General features: G+C 41.1%; 1 protein-coding gene across 1 annotated transcript in view; it reads right to left on the bottom strand.

Moving 5' to 3' along the window:
- LOC113417894 (vesicle-associated membrane protein 8) overlaps positions 1–1596 on the bottom strand; it is a 1682-nt gene extending 86 nt beyond the window's left edge. Inside the window, exons 1-2 of the mRNA XM_087962794.1 lie at positions 1340–1596; positions 1–69 (exon numbers count right to left, since the gene is read on the bottom strand). The exon at positions 1–69 is cut by the window's left edge and continues 86 nt beyond it. Of these exons, the coding sequence (XP_087818920.1) occupies positions 1–69; positions 1340–1489 (219 nt within the window). The 5' untranslated portion in view covers positions 1490–1596. The remainder of the gene's footprint in view (positions 70–1339) is intronic.
- Between the last annotated feature and the right edge of the window lie 13853 nt (positions 1597–15449).

Here is a 15449-nt window from a genome sequence, read left to right as displayed (position 1 = left end):
GATCATTTTAGTATTTTTCCACCACATCTTCTTTGAAATCTTGATAGTAGTTTTTTGGAAACCATGAGCCTGAAATCAGATGGGGAAAAATGTTTAAAAATGGGATTCATTTAGTAAGGTGAAGCTGCTTTAAAAATGCAGCATACGTTTTGTTCAACAAATTTGTTTTATTTACTTAAAGAGTGATTAAAATGTTTAAGAACAAACCAGACTCTCTTACTTTTACAAGGTCCTATCTTATATGGTTATGATGAATGTGGCAGGTGAGGAAGAGAAAATATATCCGTATAATGTAGAGTAAATTGTATAAGACTGCATCTAATTTCACCCCAATGGGTGAAAGGAGAATCCAGTTGACCGGCGGTTATCTTAGTCAATGAATAATTTACTCCTGTTAATTAACCAATTCACACATTCAGGAATTGGCCCAGTTTTCTCAAGTACAGATAGGATCAGAACTTCCATTCCTAAGCGATGAGGTCATAAAGTGAGTCAGTGTCTGATTTATTTATTTTTTGCTATGGTGGTTATTCACAGTGGTTAAGTATATTACATTAAGTGATTCATAGTGGTTAAGTATCCCACATGGTTGTTACGCGAATCTGGTTGCTCCCATGGACTTTTTTTATTCGAATCCCCCTGAGAAGGTAATAGATGGGGATCACATGACTCTGTAAGGCTGTAAAAACATGCTGGTTACCAAGCACCCAAATTTTGATCCCATAACTGGGGGTGCTGCAACGGTCCTAAATGTAAGGATTGGTTACAAGTTAGTTTTTTCAGTCCTGTCGTAAGTTGGAATGATCATTAAGAAAGTGGTCAGTTGAGGACTACCTGTAATAAGTTTTGACTGCTACATCCTGTTGGATGATCTCTCCTCCCTCCCTCTCCTCCCTCCTCCCCCTCTCCCTCATCCTCCCTCTCTCCTCTCCCTCTCTTTTCCCCCCTCTCTCCCCCTCTCCTTCCTCCCCCTCTCTCTCCCTCTTCCTCTCTCCCCCTCCCTCCCTCCTCTCTCCTCTCTCCTCTCCCTCCTTCCCCTCTCCCTCCTCTCCCTCTCCCCTCTCCCCTCCCTCTCTCTCTCCCTCCCTCCCCCCTCTCTCTCTCCTCTCCTCCTCTCTCCTCTCTCCCTCCCTCCCCTCTCCTTCCTCCCTCCCTCCCTCTCCCCTCCTCTCCCTCTCCCTCTCCCTCTCTCTCTCCTCCCTCTCCCCCTCCTCCTCTCCCTCCCTCTCTCCCCTCTCCTCTCTCCCCCTCTTCTCTCCATCCTCCCCCTCCCTCTCCCCTCCCTCTCTCCCTCTTTGCCATGGTTTTTCCAAATTCTGCATCTAGAGCCAACAATTACCGCTGTTTCAAGATCATCACTTCGGTCAGCAAGTTCACTCAGCCGCTCTTCTCTTTCCAGGACCTTTTCAATGTTCTGAGTCATAACGGTTTTCACGTCATCCACTTGGACTTGAAGTGTAGAAATTGCGATATCGTTGGATTTAGCCATCTGCCCAGGATAACGGTTTATTAGATTTGATACAGGTCATGCCAACCTGTCTTAAGATACTAAGTTAAGATGCCTCTTGCCGTTTCATGAAACATGTGCTGTGGAATCATATGTATACTATTTTAATATTTAAATGATGAATTGCTTATCTGCAAGACCGGTCTTATGATAAGCAGCACAAGGAAACAAGCTCATCACTGGCCATCGACACACCAATCAACCAGTAGGAAGGCACCACCTAAGCACAACTCCTAGAATAGCCCAAAGCACATATTCCAGTAGAGAAAAGGCTCCAGCACAAGTCTGAAAGCTCAGGAGAGTAAAACCTCTGATCCCGGTGACAAACCCAGATTGGATCTTGCAACGTTATCCTGGGACATGCATATCTGCCTTCATTCGTGGTCTTATTCTGGTTTTCAACCACAGCGAACACCCCATAGCTACAATTGCAAACCCAACAACCCAAAACAGAATGGAGAATCTGCTCTTGAAACTTGAAACGGGATTCTGTTAAATAGACATTTATCAATGTTCTATGTATTTACTATCTTTTTAAATTTAAAATACCACCTTCCTAGAAAATATCTAGTGCAATTGACAAAATTCCATAGGTCTCCCTCTGGCAGTATAGACCAGTAGTGAAAAATATCTTTATATAGAATCACCAAGTAAAAAAACCAGTGCTCTAAAATGACAAATCCATTTATTTATAGCATATGGATGGACATTAGGCCACTAGAATAATTATCCCTCTCCCTCCAAAAGCAAAGGCTCAGATTAACTCAAGTCCTGGTAACCCTTTTTTGGCTGTAATGAAAATCTCTCTGGGTTGCTTTTTGACCTCTTAATCTAGATTAGTGTTTCACGACCTTGGCAACTTTAAAATGGGTGGACTTCAACTCCCAGAATTCCCCAGCCAACAATTAAATGGTTGGGGAATTCAGTTGCAGTCCACATGTCTTAAATTTGCCAGGTTGTAGACAGATCATCTACTAAATTATTTTCTATTTAGTTAGAGTATATTGTGTTCTCAAATTAACTTCTTAGATTAGTAGTTTGGGGTACCAAAATCCTTTTTGCCATTCAATGACAGCATACAGATATAGCAAACTTTGCTGCTACTCATTTAGTTTTTTGCAAATGAGATCCAGTTGCCCTATTTAAAATCCATTTAAAACAAAATACTTTTAACATTTAAACAAACCTACCCTCTATTTTTCTAATATGCCTTGCCAATCAGCACTAAACAAAAAAAACTGTGAAAGCTCAGGGAGTTACTTCAATTGTCTTCCAAATCTGAAAAAAAAAACCTGAAAAAAAAAAGTTTAGTATGAATTTCAACAAGCATAACTGAAAGAGAGTTAAAATTTATACCTACAGTGTAATCTTACTTAATCTGGGAGAAAGAATTTGGTTTAAAAACAGCCATATTTACACAAATCTTAAATTACATTAAGATCATAAATGAAATAAAATGTAAGTAGCCGTGGGTCAATATTGCCAAGAAAATGCTTTAAGTCTTTTGAAACACAACTGCTTTCTAACTGATAGCATTTGTATTATAAACCTGTTAATGTAAGAATGTAGCCAAGATAGTTCATGCTACTATTTTTTAAAAATTTATTTACACCAACATTTGTATGTAGCCTACTCGAGAAATTGTAGGTTTACAGTAACACAGCTACCATGGTGGCTGTAGCAATGAGCTGTGGTGGTGCAGTGGTTAGAATGCAGTATTGCAGGCTAACTCTGCCCACTACCAGCAGTTCTATTCTGACCAGCCTTCCATCCTTCCAAGGTTGGTAAAATGAGGACCCAGATCAATGGGGGCAATATGCTGAGTAAATATCTTAGAGAGGACTGTAAAAGTACTGTGGTATGGTGGCGGCACAGTGGTTAGAGTGCAGTACTACAGGCTACTTCTGCTGACTGCCGGCTGCCTGCAATTTGGCAGTTCGAATCTCACCAGGCTCAAAGTTGACTCAGCCTTCCATCCTTCTGTGGTATGTAAAATGGGGACCCAGATTGTTGGGGGCAATAGGCTGACTCTGTAAACTGCTTAGAGAGGGCTGTAAAGCACTGTGAAGTGGAATACAAGGCTAAGCACTATGACTGTATAAGTATAAGTCTAAGTCTATTGTTATTGCTCTCATACACTTATCCAAGCACTACAGAGTTTGAAAAAAATACAATTCGCAATTCAAATAAACCCAAAACGAAATCTGTATCTAAAATGCAGCTCTGTAACAGTCAATGGCTTTCAAATGCATGATGGAATGTAATTGAAGGTCTGCCAATGAGAATGGCTGGGTTCATCTTCCCATCCAACTCATGGATTTGGGACCCTTGGCATCTCCTGATGGAAAGCACGATCTAGGAGAGATGATCCTGAAGAAATCTATGAGCCAAATCACGAGGAACTTATGCACGTGAATACCAGGATCCTATCCAAATGCTATTCAACTCAGTTTAAATGTGAGTGATTTTATTTGCAAACATTGTCACAATCCCCACATTGTCTCAATCCCCTGCAATAATGTCTTTTCTTCTGCTTTTTTTTTCCTGAAAGGGTGCAGGTAACCCTGAATGAAGTTAGTGGTTTAAATGCTTTTAAGATCCAATAAGAGCAAATTATGCTTCAACACACTTACTGCCACCGAATACTTCTGAACCTTAGTCCACATTTGCCCTTCGTTTTTACATTCCTGGCACTTCAAGGGACTCAATAGATTACCATTTTCTAGAACTCTTGCAATGTCATGTGGGAATGACCTTGAGGGATGAGGGGAAGAAATGCTGCCAAGGGAATGATCAGACAAGAGGAGAAGGACCCCACATTTGCTTAATGGTCAGAGAAAGAAACTTAGCTAGAATCCGCCCTAATTGATCAGGCTGTCAAAGGAGACAGCGGGGAATTTCTACTTTCAGATTTACAAGATTCTGTTGATGTGGCTTTACAATGAAGTAGAATTGGTTCACCTGGTTGTATTTGCTGAGGGCCGACATCTATCTTGCAAGTCTGAAAGCAACAAATCTCCCCTGTCTCTTTTTACAGCCTGATCAATTAGGGCAAGGCCCTGAATACAGTGCCCTAAAATGGATCGCCAACTCTCCTACTTTTTCTTAATGGGGAAAAAGGGCTCACTGTAACAGCATTGCCAAAAAGGCATTAAGAGTTGTTAACCTTATTTTGCGAAGCTTCTTCTCCGGTAACATTGAATTGCTGACTAGGGCGTACAAAACCTTTGCCAGACCAATTCTCGAATACAGCTCGTCCGCCTGGAACCTGCACTGTATATTGGACATTAACACGATTGAACGGGTTCAGAAGTATTTTTCAAGAAAAATACTCCTCTACTCACAATAGAATTCCCTGTGGCTCCAGGCTTGAAATTTTGGGCTTAGACAATCTGGAACTGCATCACCTGTGGTCCGATCTAAGCATAGTACACAGAATTGTCTGCTATAATATCTTGCCTGTCAACAACCTTCTTCAGCTTCAACCACAATAATACACGGGCAAACAATCGATTCATACTCAAGGTAAACCGCTCCAAACTCAATTGCAGAAAATGCGACTTCAGCAACAGAATGGTCAACCCCTGGAACGGCCTACTTGACTCTGTGGTTACATCCTCAACCCCTCACAGCTTCAACCTCAAACTGTCTACCGTGGACCTCAACACATTCTTAAGAGGTCCTTAAAGGGAGTGTGTATAAGTGCACCAGTGTGCCTACTGTCCCTGTCTTACTATCCCCATTTATCTGTATTTACTTTCTTTATTCATGTTTATTAAGTTCCTACCTATACTTGTTATCTTGTACATGTTTAATAAATAAATAAACAAACAAACAAATGAATAAAAATAAATAAATAAAAGGCTGCCTCACTTGACTCTCTTCCCTATATAAATTATTTTCCTAAGCTTTTCCTCATTGACCCTAGAAGATTTATTTATTTATTTGTCAAATTTGTTTACTGCCCATCACACAGTTTGAGATGCTGCTTTGTAAAGGAAGAAGAGATGCTTGCTTGCTTATGAATAAAAAAAACCCAAAATATTTAGTAGTATTTGTATATCCCATTGCAGTTTTTAAGTCTTAATTGAGTTGCACTTACTGGGTTGCTTCCAAGTTCCAAAGGGAGTCAATATTGGGGAGATGTTCATTCATTCACTCGTTCGTTCGTTCATTTGTTTATTCTGTCATGAACTTCAACAGACTTTCAGCGGCTTATCGCACATATATCACACCAAGTCCATAAAGGCAACAACTTATTACTAGAATAACGTGATACTGATCATGTGATAATTATTAGTCACCTTATAAAACTGTGTATAGGACTTTATACTTGACTGAGAGCTGGGTCTCCTTGCTGTGGAACATTTTGTCCTTTGACAAGATCAAAAAATATAAAAATATTTATGAGGATCAAGAAAGATAAAGAAACCAACACAGCCCAACAAACAAATATTAGAGATGAAAGAAAAGGAGAGAGAGAAAAAACAACCATAGGATGCAAATCGGTGGAAGTTAAAAGCAGTAGAAAATATTTCAGTGGGACTTCCTTCAGACAAATGGAGGAAGCAAAGATAATTATTGCAAATACCTGAAGTTGAACAATAAAGAGACGCTATCATGAATAACCAATTATTCCAACAACCGGCTTGTCATTAACAACATACGAAACAATGAAGAATTGAAAAACTTTGGTTCTATTGCTCTTTTTTTTTTCCTTCTTAAACCTTCCCAACTGATTTTAACTGCCATGGAACATCCTCCTCCTCAGTCCCATTTCAAAACAGTTTTATGCCACTTGGCCTTCAAAGTAATAATTTAACCCGTTTACACCATGATGTATGCCACCAAGTGGGAGGGGTGGTGGTAAGATTTGACATTGGGCGAACATTTATATCATAGGAAATATATAAATAAATAAAATCCCAAAGCCATCAATGATAACTAATGATTAAACCTCCGGGGCAAATCAAATAGGCCTTCAATTTATGTCAAAAAGATTCCTAGGTGGGGGGCTTTGGATGCCACCCCCCACTTCCTGGAAGATCAGAATGGAATAGGGCAGTGGTGGGATTCAATTTTTTTTACTACCGGTTCTGTGGGCGTTGCTTGGTGGGCGTGGCAGGAGAAGGATACTGTAAAATGTCCGTTCCCTCCCCATCCCACTAACCTGCTTTCCAGCTCGGTTCTCCTGTGCAGGGCAACCAAAGAAGACCCGGCCGATCAGCTGGGACTTGGGAGGCAGAGAATAGATGGGGGCAGGGCCAGTCAGAGGTGGGATTTGCCGGTTCTCTGAACTACTCAAAATTTCCTCTACCGGTTCTCCCGAACTGATCAGAATCTACTGAATACCACCTCTGGAATGGGGCTCCAAAGAAGGAAAAGCTTGCTTAATTAGCACCTTGACCTGTTTATATAAGTCAGTGGCATACATTGAAGGCTGATTTGATTTGCCTGGGAGGTTTAATCATTATTGGTTTTGTGTGGATCGTTTCTTTACCCTGCGGAATTCTATGCAGTTTTTGCTAGTGGATGCTTCCTCAATGGTAAAACCATTCCAAGTGGTTGCCAGGACACCAACCACATCGATATGTCCTCATAGTCATTTGGTTCTGACCTTGACTCTGGAGTCTTTATTGTGGTTATGGGTGATTCTTGAGGTACGACTGGTCATAATTTGTGACTATCATAACTTGGCTCACCCACCTGGTCAGAAGTGGGCAACTATGGCCCTTGTAGGACCTCTGGACTTGCTCCCAAGGTGCTGTTGAAAGGCTGGAAAATGCCTTTCTTCTGAGGGTTCGGTTTTCCTGCTGGGAGAACTCCAGTGCAAGGATTCAGACAACTACTTGGAAGCCGGTTCTTTTTATTTTTCAGGAAGGCGAGAAATAGCAAGAAGTCTGCGTTCCTGGAGCTAGCTCTCTTTGTATAATAAAAACCCTGATTTTTATACCTTTTTCTCCTTTTGTGTGTGAGTGCTTGTGTTTGTATTTCTTAATGTTTTAAATCCTGTCAGGGGTTATTTTCATTTCCGCGGAGGGTAAACTCCGCGAGTGGTTTGATTGGATTATCAGTTTCGTCCCTAATGTTTTCTTATATTTGTTTTGTGGCAATCTCCTGTCTGCTATGGAATTTATTTCGTGTCTTTTGTCTATTTGTTTTGCTGATTTGGCATGACCTGTTGTTTGTAAGGGATTTCTTTTTCTTGTTTCCCTAGCTTTCTTAATTACTTGGCTTTTGTCTAGGGGCTTCTTTCAATACCTTTTATTAAACCTCTTTTCCTATGCAAGTTTGTTTTATGGCTGGCCTGATGTTCCCTTTGGGCTTTTCCTGCTTGGGTGTCACCACTGTCCTCATGAAGTTCCCTTTCCACAGTGCTTTTTCAGGAGGCAACTGGACTTTCTTTCTTTCTTTCTTTCTTTTTTTGAAGATGTTTTGCTTCTCATCCAAAAAGCTTCTTCAGCTCTGACTGGAATTCCCCACCATCCAGTCAGAGCTGAAGAAGCTTCTCAGATAAAAAGCAAAATTTCTTCAAAGAAAAAACAAGAAAGTCCAGTTGCCTCCTGAAAAAGCATTTTTGGGACGACTATGAGCTGGATGACTGAGAATCAATTCAATTCACTGTCTGGCTCAGGAATTCTGGAAGTCCAGAGATCATAAAATCCCCTCTTCCAGTAAAGGAGAGTCTGAACCAGAAATGTTCAAAACATAAAATAATCTTCATGCATACATTCAATAATTTCCCTGAAAGTTCATACCTTGTGTATGAAGATTACTTTGTGTTTCCTTTAATGGAAGAGAGGATTTTTAGATATAAACCAGCATTCCGACAATGTCAGTCTATATACGAAACTACTGCCATGATAATGAAGGAACATCTTCGAGATGGAGGACACCAGATAAGCCATCAATCCATCTTTTGTCCAGTGCTGAATCAAGATTAAAGCAACCAATAATTCAAGATGTCCTCAAAGCACCTCCAAGATCACCTTTGCAATCACCTGGAGGGATTTATATAGAGAGAGATAGTCCTCAACTATAATTAGGATTGCTATAATTAATTTATTCCAGTTCTGGCTCTTTCCTTGCACATTTTACTAGTGTTCACCAGGTGGCAGTATTTACTTGTGGAAAAGATTTGTTTTGCACATTTTCCTATTAGGATAATGAACAAAAAATATTTTGCTTCTAATTATTTATGAATTTCCTTTCAAAACTTCAGTTTTAAAACATAATATCTATGTTCAAGTCTTTTTCTTGCATGCTCATCCATGGGATCAAATTCAAAATAATCAGATACAGATAGTTTGATATTTTGTACTTGACCTTCTTATTTTTCAGCAATATCTAAGTCCCAAATATTTTGTTTTCTGGTTATGTTTAATGACATTTTCATTTTAAAAAACAACGTCTTCATTAATACAACTTTAGGGTTGGCTTAGAACAAAGCAAGTATAACTAGCTGTATGAATCACATTCCAATGGTACATTGACTCAACTTGTAAAGAAAGTAAGTGTGTGTCTCTGTGTTTGTGTATATCCCTGAAGCAGAACTTAAATGGAGTTTAATTTAAAAAATATTTGTGGACAATAATGTTGTAGATAATAGTTATTCCTGTATCCACATATTTTCCTGTATGCCTTTGATCTGGTATATCCTATCAATTTATTATTATGTTTTAAAAGGGAGAAATTGTACTCCAATACAGGTATTTATAGACTTACGACTACAACTGAACCCAAATTGTAGTTGCTAAGCGAGACAATTGTTAAGTGACACAAAAAAGACACTGAGACCTTAGAAAGGGTGCAGAAAAGAGCAAGATGATAAGGAAACTATAGGCTAAACCATAGGATGAATAGTTAAGGGAACTAGATATGTCTCGCTTAATGAAGAGAAGGATTAGAGGTAATATGATAGCTGTCTTCCTGTACATGTGGGGCTACGACAAAGCTGCCGGTTGACATATTCCACAAAGTAGAATGAAGATAAGACAAGAAACAATGGGTGGAAGCTTGTTAAAGAGCAATTCAACTTAGAACTGAGGAGAAATTTCTTGACAGAATAATGAATGAATGGAACAGCTTGACTCCATAGTTGTAGGTGCTCCATTGCTGGAGGTTTTCAAGAAAAGATTGGACACCCATTTGTCTGGGATGGTATAAGGATTCCTGCCTTGGGCAGTGGGTTGGACTAGAAGGCCTCCAAGGTCCCTTCCATCCCTAGAATTCTATCTTGGAGAAACTACGCAGGGATAATCATCAAAACGCATACAAAAATGTGTATGTGTATAAATATATCTCACATATACATATGCAATTGGTTTCTTGATCTGGCCTATTGTCTGCCTTGGGGTATGGGGTCAGACTAGAAGACCTCCAAGGTCCTTTGTAGCCCTATGATTCTATGACAGAGCTATTTCAGCCTGTGGATAAATCTGTTTTGAAGGATCTGCAAGCATTCCTCATTCCAGGTTGGAAAGGCTTCAGAGCTGGGATGGACAAACTTTGAGGGCTAGTGAGAGAGCTAGAGCAAAATTATGAGGTAATGAGAATTGGAATACCTATACGATAGTGTTTTTGGAACATCAAATATTTACTATTTTAAAAACAAAGGGTTTTGTTCCCCTAGGAAGTGTTCTCCCAAGCTGACCTTGGTCCCCTTGTTTCTCCTCATGGTTTTTGTCAACCTTCTTCAGGTCTGAGCGGATGAGACTCATTGCCTCTCATCGCCCTGAGTAAAATAGCTAGGAAGAGGTTGTGCTTAATTTACTTCACTTGATCTAACCCAGCCCCATGTTTCTCCCCCACCCACATCCCACCTATTGTGCACACTTGCCTACTCCCCCCATAACACATTTGAAATGGGAGGCTGGGAAAAGGAAGCCTGGTTCAAGTTTTTGACTCTTTTATTTACTTTTTCAGTCTAAACAAATTCATACCTGGCTGAGATTCATTAGGCTCTGCTCCTTTTTACACAAGAAACAGACCCGTTCCAAATTATTTTGGAAGCTACAATTTTACAGTTTGGGGTGAGATTTGTATCTTCCTGTGAAATGATAAAAATCTATCCTCATAAACAAATTGTCTGTTATATGTAAAGGTTTTCCCTGCCCATCTCTGACACTAGGGGGCAGTGCTCACCTCCATTTCTTAACTGAGGGAACCAGTGTAGTGGATAGTCATTTCTGTGGTCATGTCGCCAGCATGGCTACAGGTAGTCCTCGACTTACGACCACAACTGAGCCCAAAACTTCTGTTGCAAAGTGAGACGTTTATTAAGTGAATTTTACCCCATTTTTACAATCTTTCATGCCACAGTTGTTAAGTGAATCACTGCAGTTGTACAGTCAGTAAGTGAATCTGGCTTACTCATTGACTTGTCAGAAGGTCGCAAAAGCAGAACACGTGACCCTGGGACACCGCAACCGTTATAAATATGAGTCGGTTGCCAAGTGTCTGAATTTTGATCACATGATCTGCAACAGTCATATGTGTGAAAAGTCCCCTTTTTTCAGTGCCATTATCACTAAACGAATGTCATAAGTTGAGGGCTTCCTGTATACGCCACGGCACACAGAATGCTGTTACCTTCCCATCCGAGTGGTACCTATTAATCTACTCGCATTTGCGTGCTTTCGAACTGCTAGGTGGGCAGGAGCTGAAGCAAGCAACAGGAGCTCGTCCCATCATGTGGTGCTCGGGTCTCAAACCTGCCAGGCTGCCAGCTTACAAGCTCAGCATCTTAACTGCTGTGTCATCGTGGCTCCATATGTACCGTATTTGCCCAATAAAAACATAAACCACCCTCTCCCTCCTTGCAGATAACCTGTGAATGTCACCGGACATTTGCCAAGAGTAGAAGATGCTGTTGAAAACCTGAACGGATAACTTGTTGACAAGGCTGAAGACATTTATATAAGATATTTAATAGCGCTCACATGCTGCTCCAGTCCAGAGGGATTCCCAGTGGCTTATGTTCCCTTCTTTCAACAAGAAAATTAGAATAACAAAACAGTGTCACAAAAAGACATCTATCAACGACAGAGAAAACCACAAAGAGAACTATAGCCACCAAGGAACAATAAATATCTAAACTTAACTGAAGGTTGGGTTCCAACGCATAATGGCTCCTCTCCCAAGGCTTCCTTAAAACTGGTAGCAAGACGTGAGAGAGGTATGGCTCATACCTGGAGTTTGCCTGGTGAATTTTAAACCTCTGACGTACATTAGCATGGTTTCATTTTACTGGTAGTTCTCGACTTACAACAGTTCATTTAGGGACTGTTTGAAGTTACAGTGGCACTGAAAAAAAGGGACTTAGGACCGTTTTTCACACTTACGACCATTCCAGTATCCCCATGATCATGTGATCTAAATTCAGACCCTTGGTAAGTGGCTCATATTTACGACGATTGCAGTGTCCTGGGGTCATGTGATCCCCTTTTGCGGCCTTCTGACAAGTAAAGTCAATGGGGGAGCCAGGTCCACTTAACAACTATGTGACTAACTTCACAACTGCAGTGATTCACTTAATAACGGTGGCAAGAAAGGGCGTAAAATGGGGCAAAATTCACTTTACAACCGTCTCACTTCGCAAGATGTTGGGCTCCATTGTGGTCAAGTTGAGGTCCCCCCCCCCCGTTTTTTCTCCTTTGTCTCCTCTCCATCTAATTTTGTTCCTTCCTTTTTGAGCACAGTCACTTTTTCGCTTAACTCAGGGGTGTCAAACTCAATTTCTTTGAGAGCCGCATTAGGGCTGTGGTTGACCTTGGGGGCGGGCAGGCGTGGCCGACTGAGTGGGTGTGACCAACTGGGTGGGCGTGGCCAGCTTGATGCCACTCCCCAAACTGCTGGCCTGATGTTTCCTCTTTGCACTAGGTAGATCGGGCCGGCCCCTTACATTTTCCAGGATGGCCCCGGGGGGCTGGATCCAACCACATCACAGGCCAGATCCAGCCCATGGGCCTTGTGTTTAACACCCCTGGCTTAACCCATCTCTAGCTTGTTTTCCTCAACTTTTTCTGTTTCTGCTGAAAGGATGGATGCACTGCATCTCTCTCTCTCTCATCTCTCTCTCTCTCTCTCTCTCTCTCTCTTTCTCTCCATCTCTCTCTCATCTCTCTCATCTCCCATCTCTCTCTCTATCTCTATTTCTCTATCATCTCTCTCTCTCCCATCTCTATCTCTCTCAATCTCAGTCTCTATCTCTATCTCTCTATCATCTCTCTCTCTCTCTTTCTCTCTTTCTCTCTATCATCTCTCTCATCTCTCTCTCTCCCTCTCTCTCTTTTCTCTATCATCTCTCTCTCCCATCTCTCTCTCTCAATCTCAGTCTCTATCTCTATCTCTCTATCATCTCTCTCTCTCTTTCTCTCTTTCTCTCTCTCATCTCTCTCATCTCTCTCATCTCTCTCTCTATTCTCTATCATCTCTCTCTCCCATCTCTCTCTCTCTCAATCTCAGTCTCTATCTCTATCTCTCTATCATCTCTCTCTCTCTTCTCTCTCTCATCTCTCTCATCTCTCTCTCCCATCTCTCTCTTATTTCTCTATCATCTCTCTCTCTCCATCTCTATCTCTCTAATCTCAGTCTCTATCTCTATCTCTCTATCATCTCTCTCTCTCTCTTTCTCTCTATCATCTCTCTCATCTCTCTCTCCATCTCTATCTCTTTTCTCTATCTCTCTCTCTCTCCCATCTCTCTCTCTCTCAATCTCAGTCTCTATCTCTATCTCTCTATCATCTCTCTCTCTCTTCTCTCTCTCTATCATCTCTCTCATCTCTCTCATCTCCCATCTCTCTCTCTATTTCTCTATCATCTCTCTCTCTCCCATCTCTCTCTCTCTCAATCTCAGTCTCTATCTCTATCTCTCTATCATCTCTCTCTCTCTCTTCTCTCTTTCTCTCTATCATCTCTCTCATCTCTCTCATCTCCCATCTCTCTCTCTATTTCTCTATCATCTCTCTCTCTCCCATCTCTATCTCTCTCAATCTCAGTCTCTATCTCTATCTCTCTATCCTCTCTCTCTCTCTCTTTCTCTCTCATCTCTCTCATCTCTCTCATCTCCCATCTCTCTCTCTATTTCTCTATCATCTCTCTCTCTCCATCTCTATCTCTCTCCAATCTCAGTCTCTATCTCTATCTCTCTATCATCTCTCTCTCTCTCTTATCTCTCTATCATCTCTCTCATCTCTCTCTCCCATCTCTATCTCTATTTCTCTATCATCTCTCTCTCTCCATCTCTCTCTCTCTCTCTCAGTCTCTATCTCTATCTCTCTATCATCTCTCTCTCTCTCTCTCTATCTCTATCTCTCTCTCATCTCTCTCATCTCCCATCTTCTCTCTCTCTATCATCTCTCTCTCTCTCTTTCTCTCTATCATCTCTCTCAATCTCTCTCTCTCTCCCATCTCTCTCTCTCATCTCTCATCTCTCTCTCTCCCATCCCTATCTCTATCTCAATCTCAGTCTCTATCATCTCTCTCTCCCATCTCTATCTCTATCTCAATCTCTATTTCTCTATCATCTCTCTCTCCCATCTCTATCTCTATCTCTCTCTCTATCTCAGTCTCTCTCTCTCTCTCTCTCTATCTCTCTCTCTCTCATCTCTCTCTCTCTCCCCATCTCTATCTCTATCTCTCTCAGTCTCTCTCTCTCTCTCTCTCTCATCTCTCTCTCTCCCATCTCTATCTCTATCTCTATTTCTCTCTCATCTCTCTCTCTCATCTCTCTCTCTCCCATATCTCTCTCTCTCTCTCATCTCTCATCTCTCTCTCTCCCATCCCTATCTCTATCTCTATCCCAGTCTCTATCTCTATCACTCTATCATCTCTCTCTCTCTATCCCTTCCCCTCTCTCTCTTCACTTGTTTCGAGTACCCTAATTCTATTCTCCAGAATTATGAGATTATAATTCCCCACCAATCCAATCGGAGCTGAAGAAGCTTCTTGGATGAGAAAGGAAACATCTTCAAAGGAAAACCAGAAAGTCCAGTTGCCTCTTGAAAAAAAGCATATTTGGGACAACCAGGACCTGGAGGACTGAGAAAATCTCCACAGACAAATGAGAGTATACTGCTGAAATTTGGTAGCAAAATGTCCATATTGGGCACTGTGGATTTCTCTTTTCTTTTTCAAAAGTGGGAAGAGGAAGTTCCTTTGATACTTCAAAGTCCCTTATTTCCCCCCTGAAAAACTTCTAATTCTCAAAAATGCCCCCAAACCATAATGGTGAAATGCGACGATCAGCAACATGAAGTTTGAGTAACTGTTTAAAATTGGAAATGAGAAAAGTGTTGCTTTTCAAGTCTAATGCTGAATTCCAGCTGGCTGGAGGGGCGCATTGTGTCCACTGTTCCAGAAGAAATTGCTAAACCATCTTGTAATTTTTAAAAATAATAATGAAGTAACGTAGTTAATCCTCTAAGTAAAAAAGATATTAAAAATGAGAAGCTCTTTTCAGAATTGTATAATTAAAGCGAATCTTATATATCTAATATTTACCTGAGTGAAAGTTTGCAACCCACAACTGGCTCCATTTTGTGTGTGTGTGTGTACACGCATTGGATGCACAAGTGCTTCCAAGGCAAAATAATTTGCCTGTGATATTACTGTTCTTCAGGGGATGTCCAGTTGGGGCCCCCTTTGGTGAAATTGCCCACCAAAATGGTACTTACTCACAGTTGCCCACTTTCAAACTGCTGGAATGGCAGGCGTTGGAGTGTGTGATGGGAGCTCACCCCATCCTGCAGCAGGAATCGGATCTTGAACACAGGCTTGCCGATTGGCAGCCCAGCATTCTAATCTTGTGAGATACCACGCTCTTTTTGCTGGCCCCATTGACAACCATACCGTGATATAAATCTTTTTGCGTCTGTATTTATTAAAAAAAAACACAACTACATTGCCTTGTGTTTTAAATCATTCCACTGCAGAATTTCCA

This window comes from Notechis scutatus, chromosome 4 (genome assembly GCF_049901735.1).
Source record: "Notechis scutatus isolate UNSWTSFEM ecotype Mainland chromosome 4, rNotScu1.2, whole genome shotgun sequence".
Lineage (NCBI taxonomy): Eukaryota > Metazoa > Chordata > Lepidosauria > Squamata > Elapidae > Notechis > Notechis scutatus.
The sequence above is the reverse complement of the archived record's forward strand: the minus strand, read 5'-3'. Positions and strand labels throughout refer to the sequence as shown.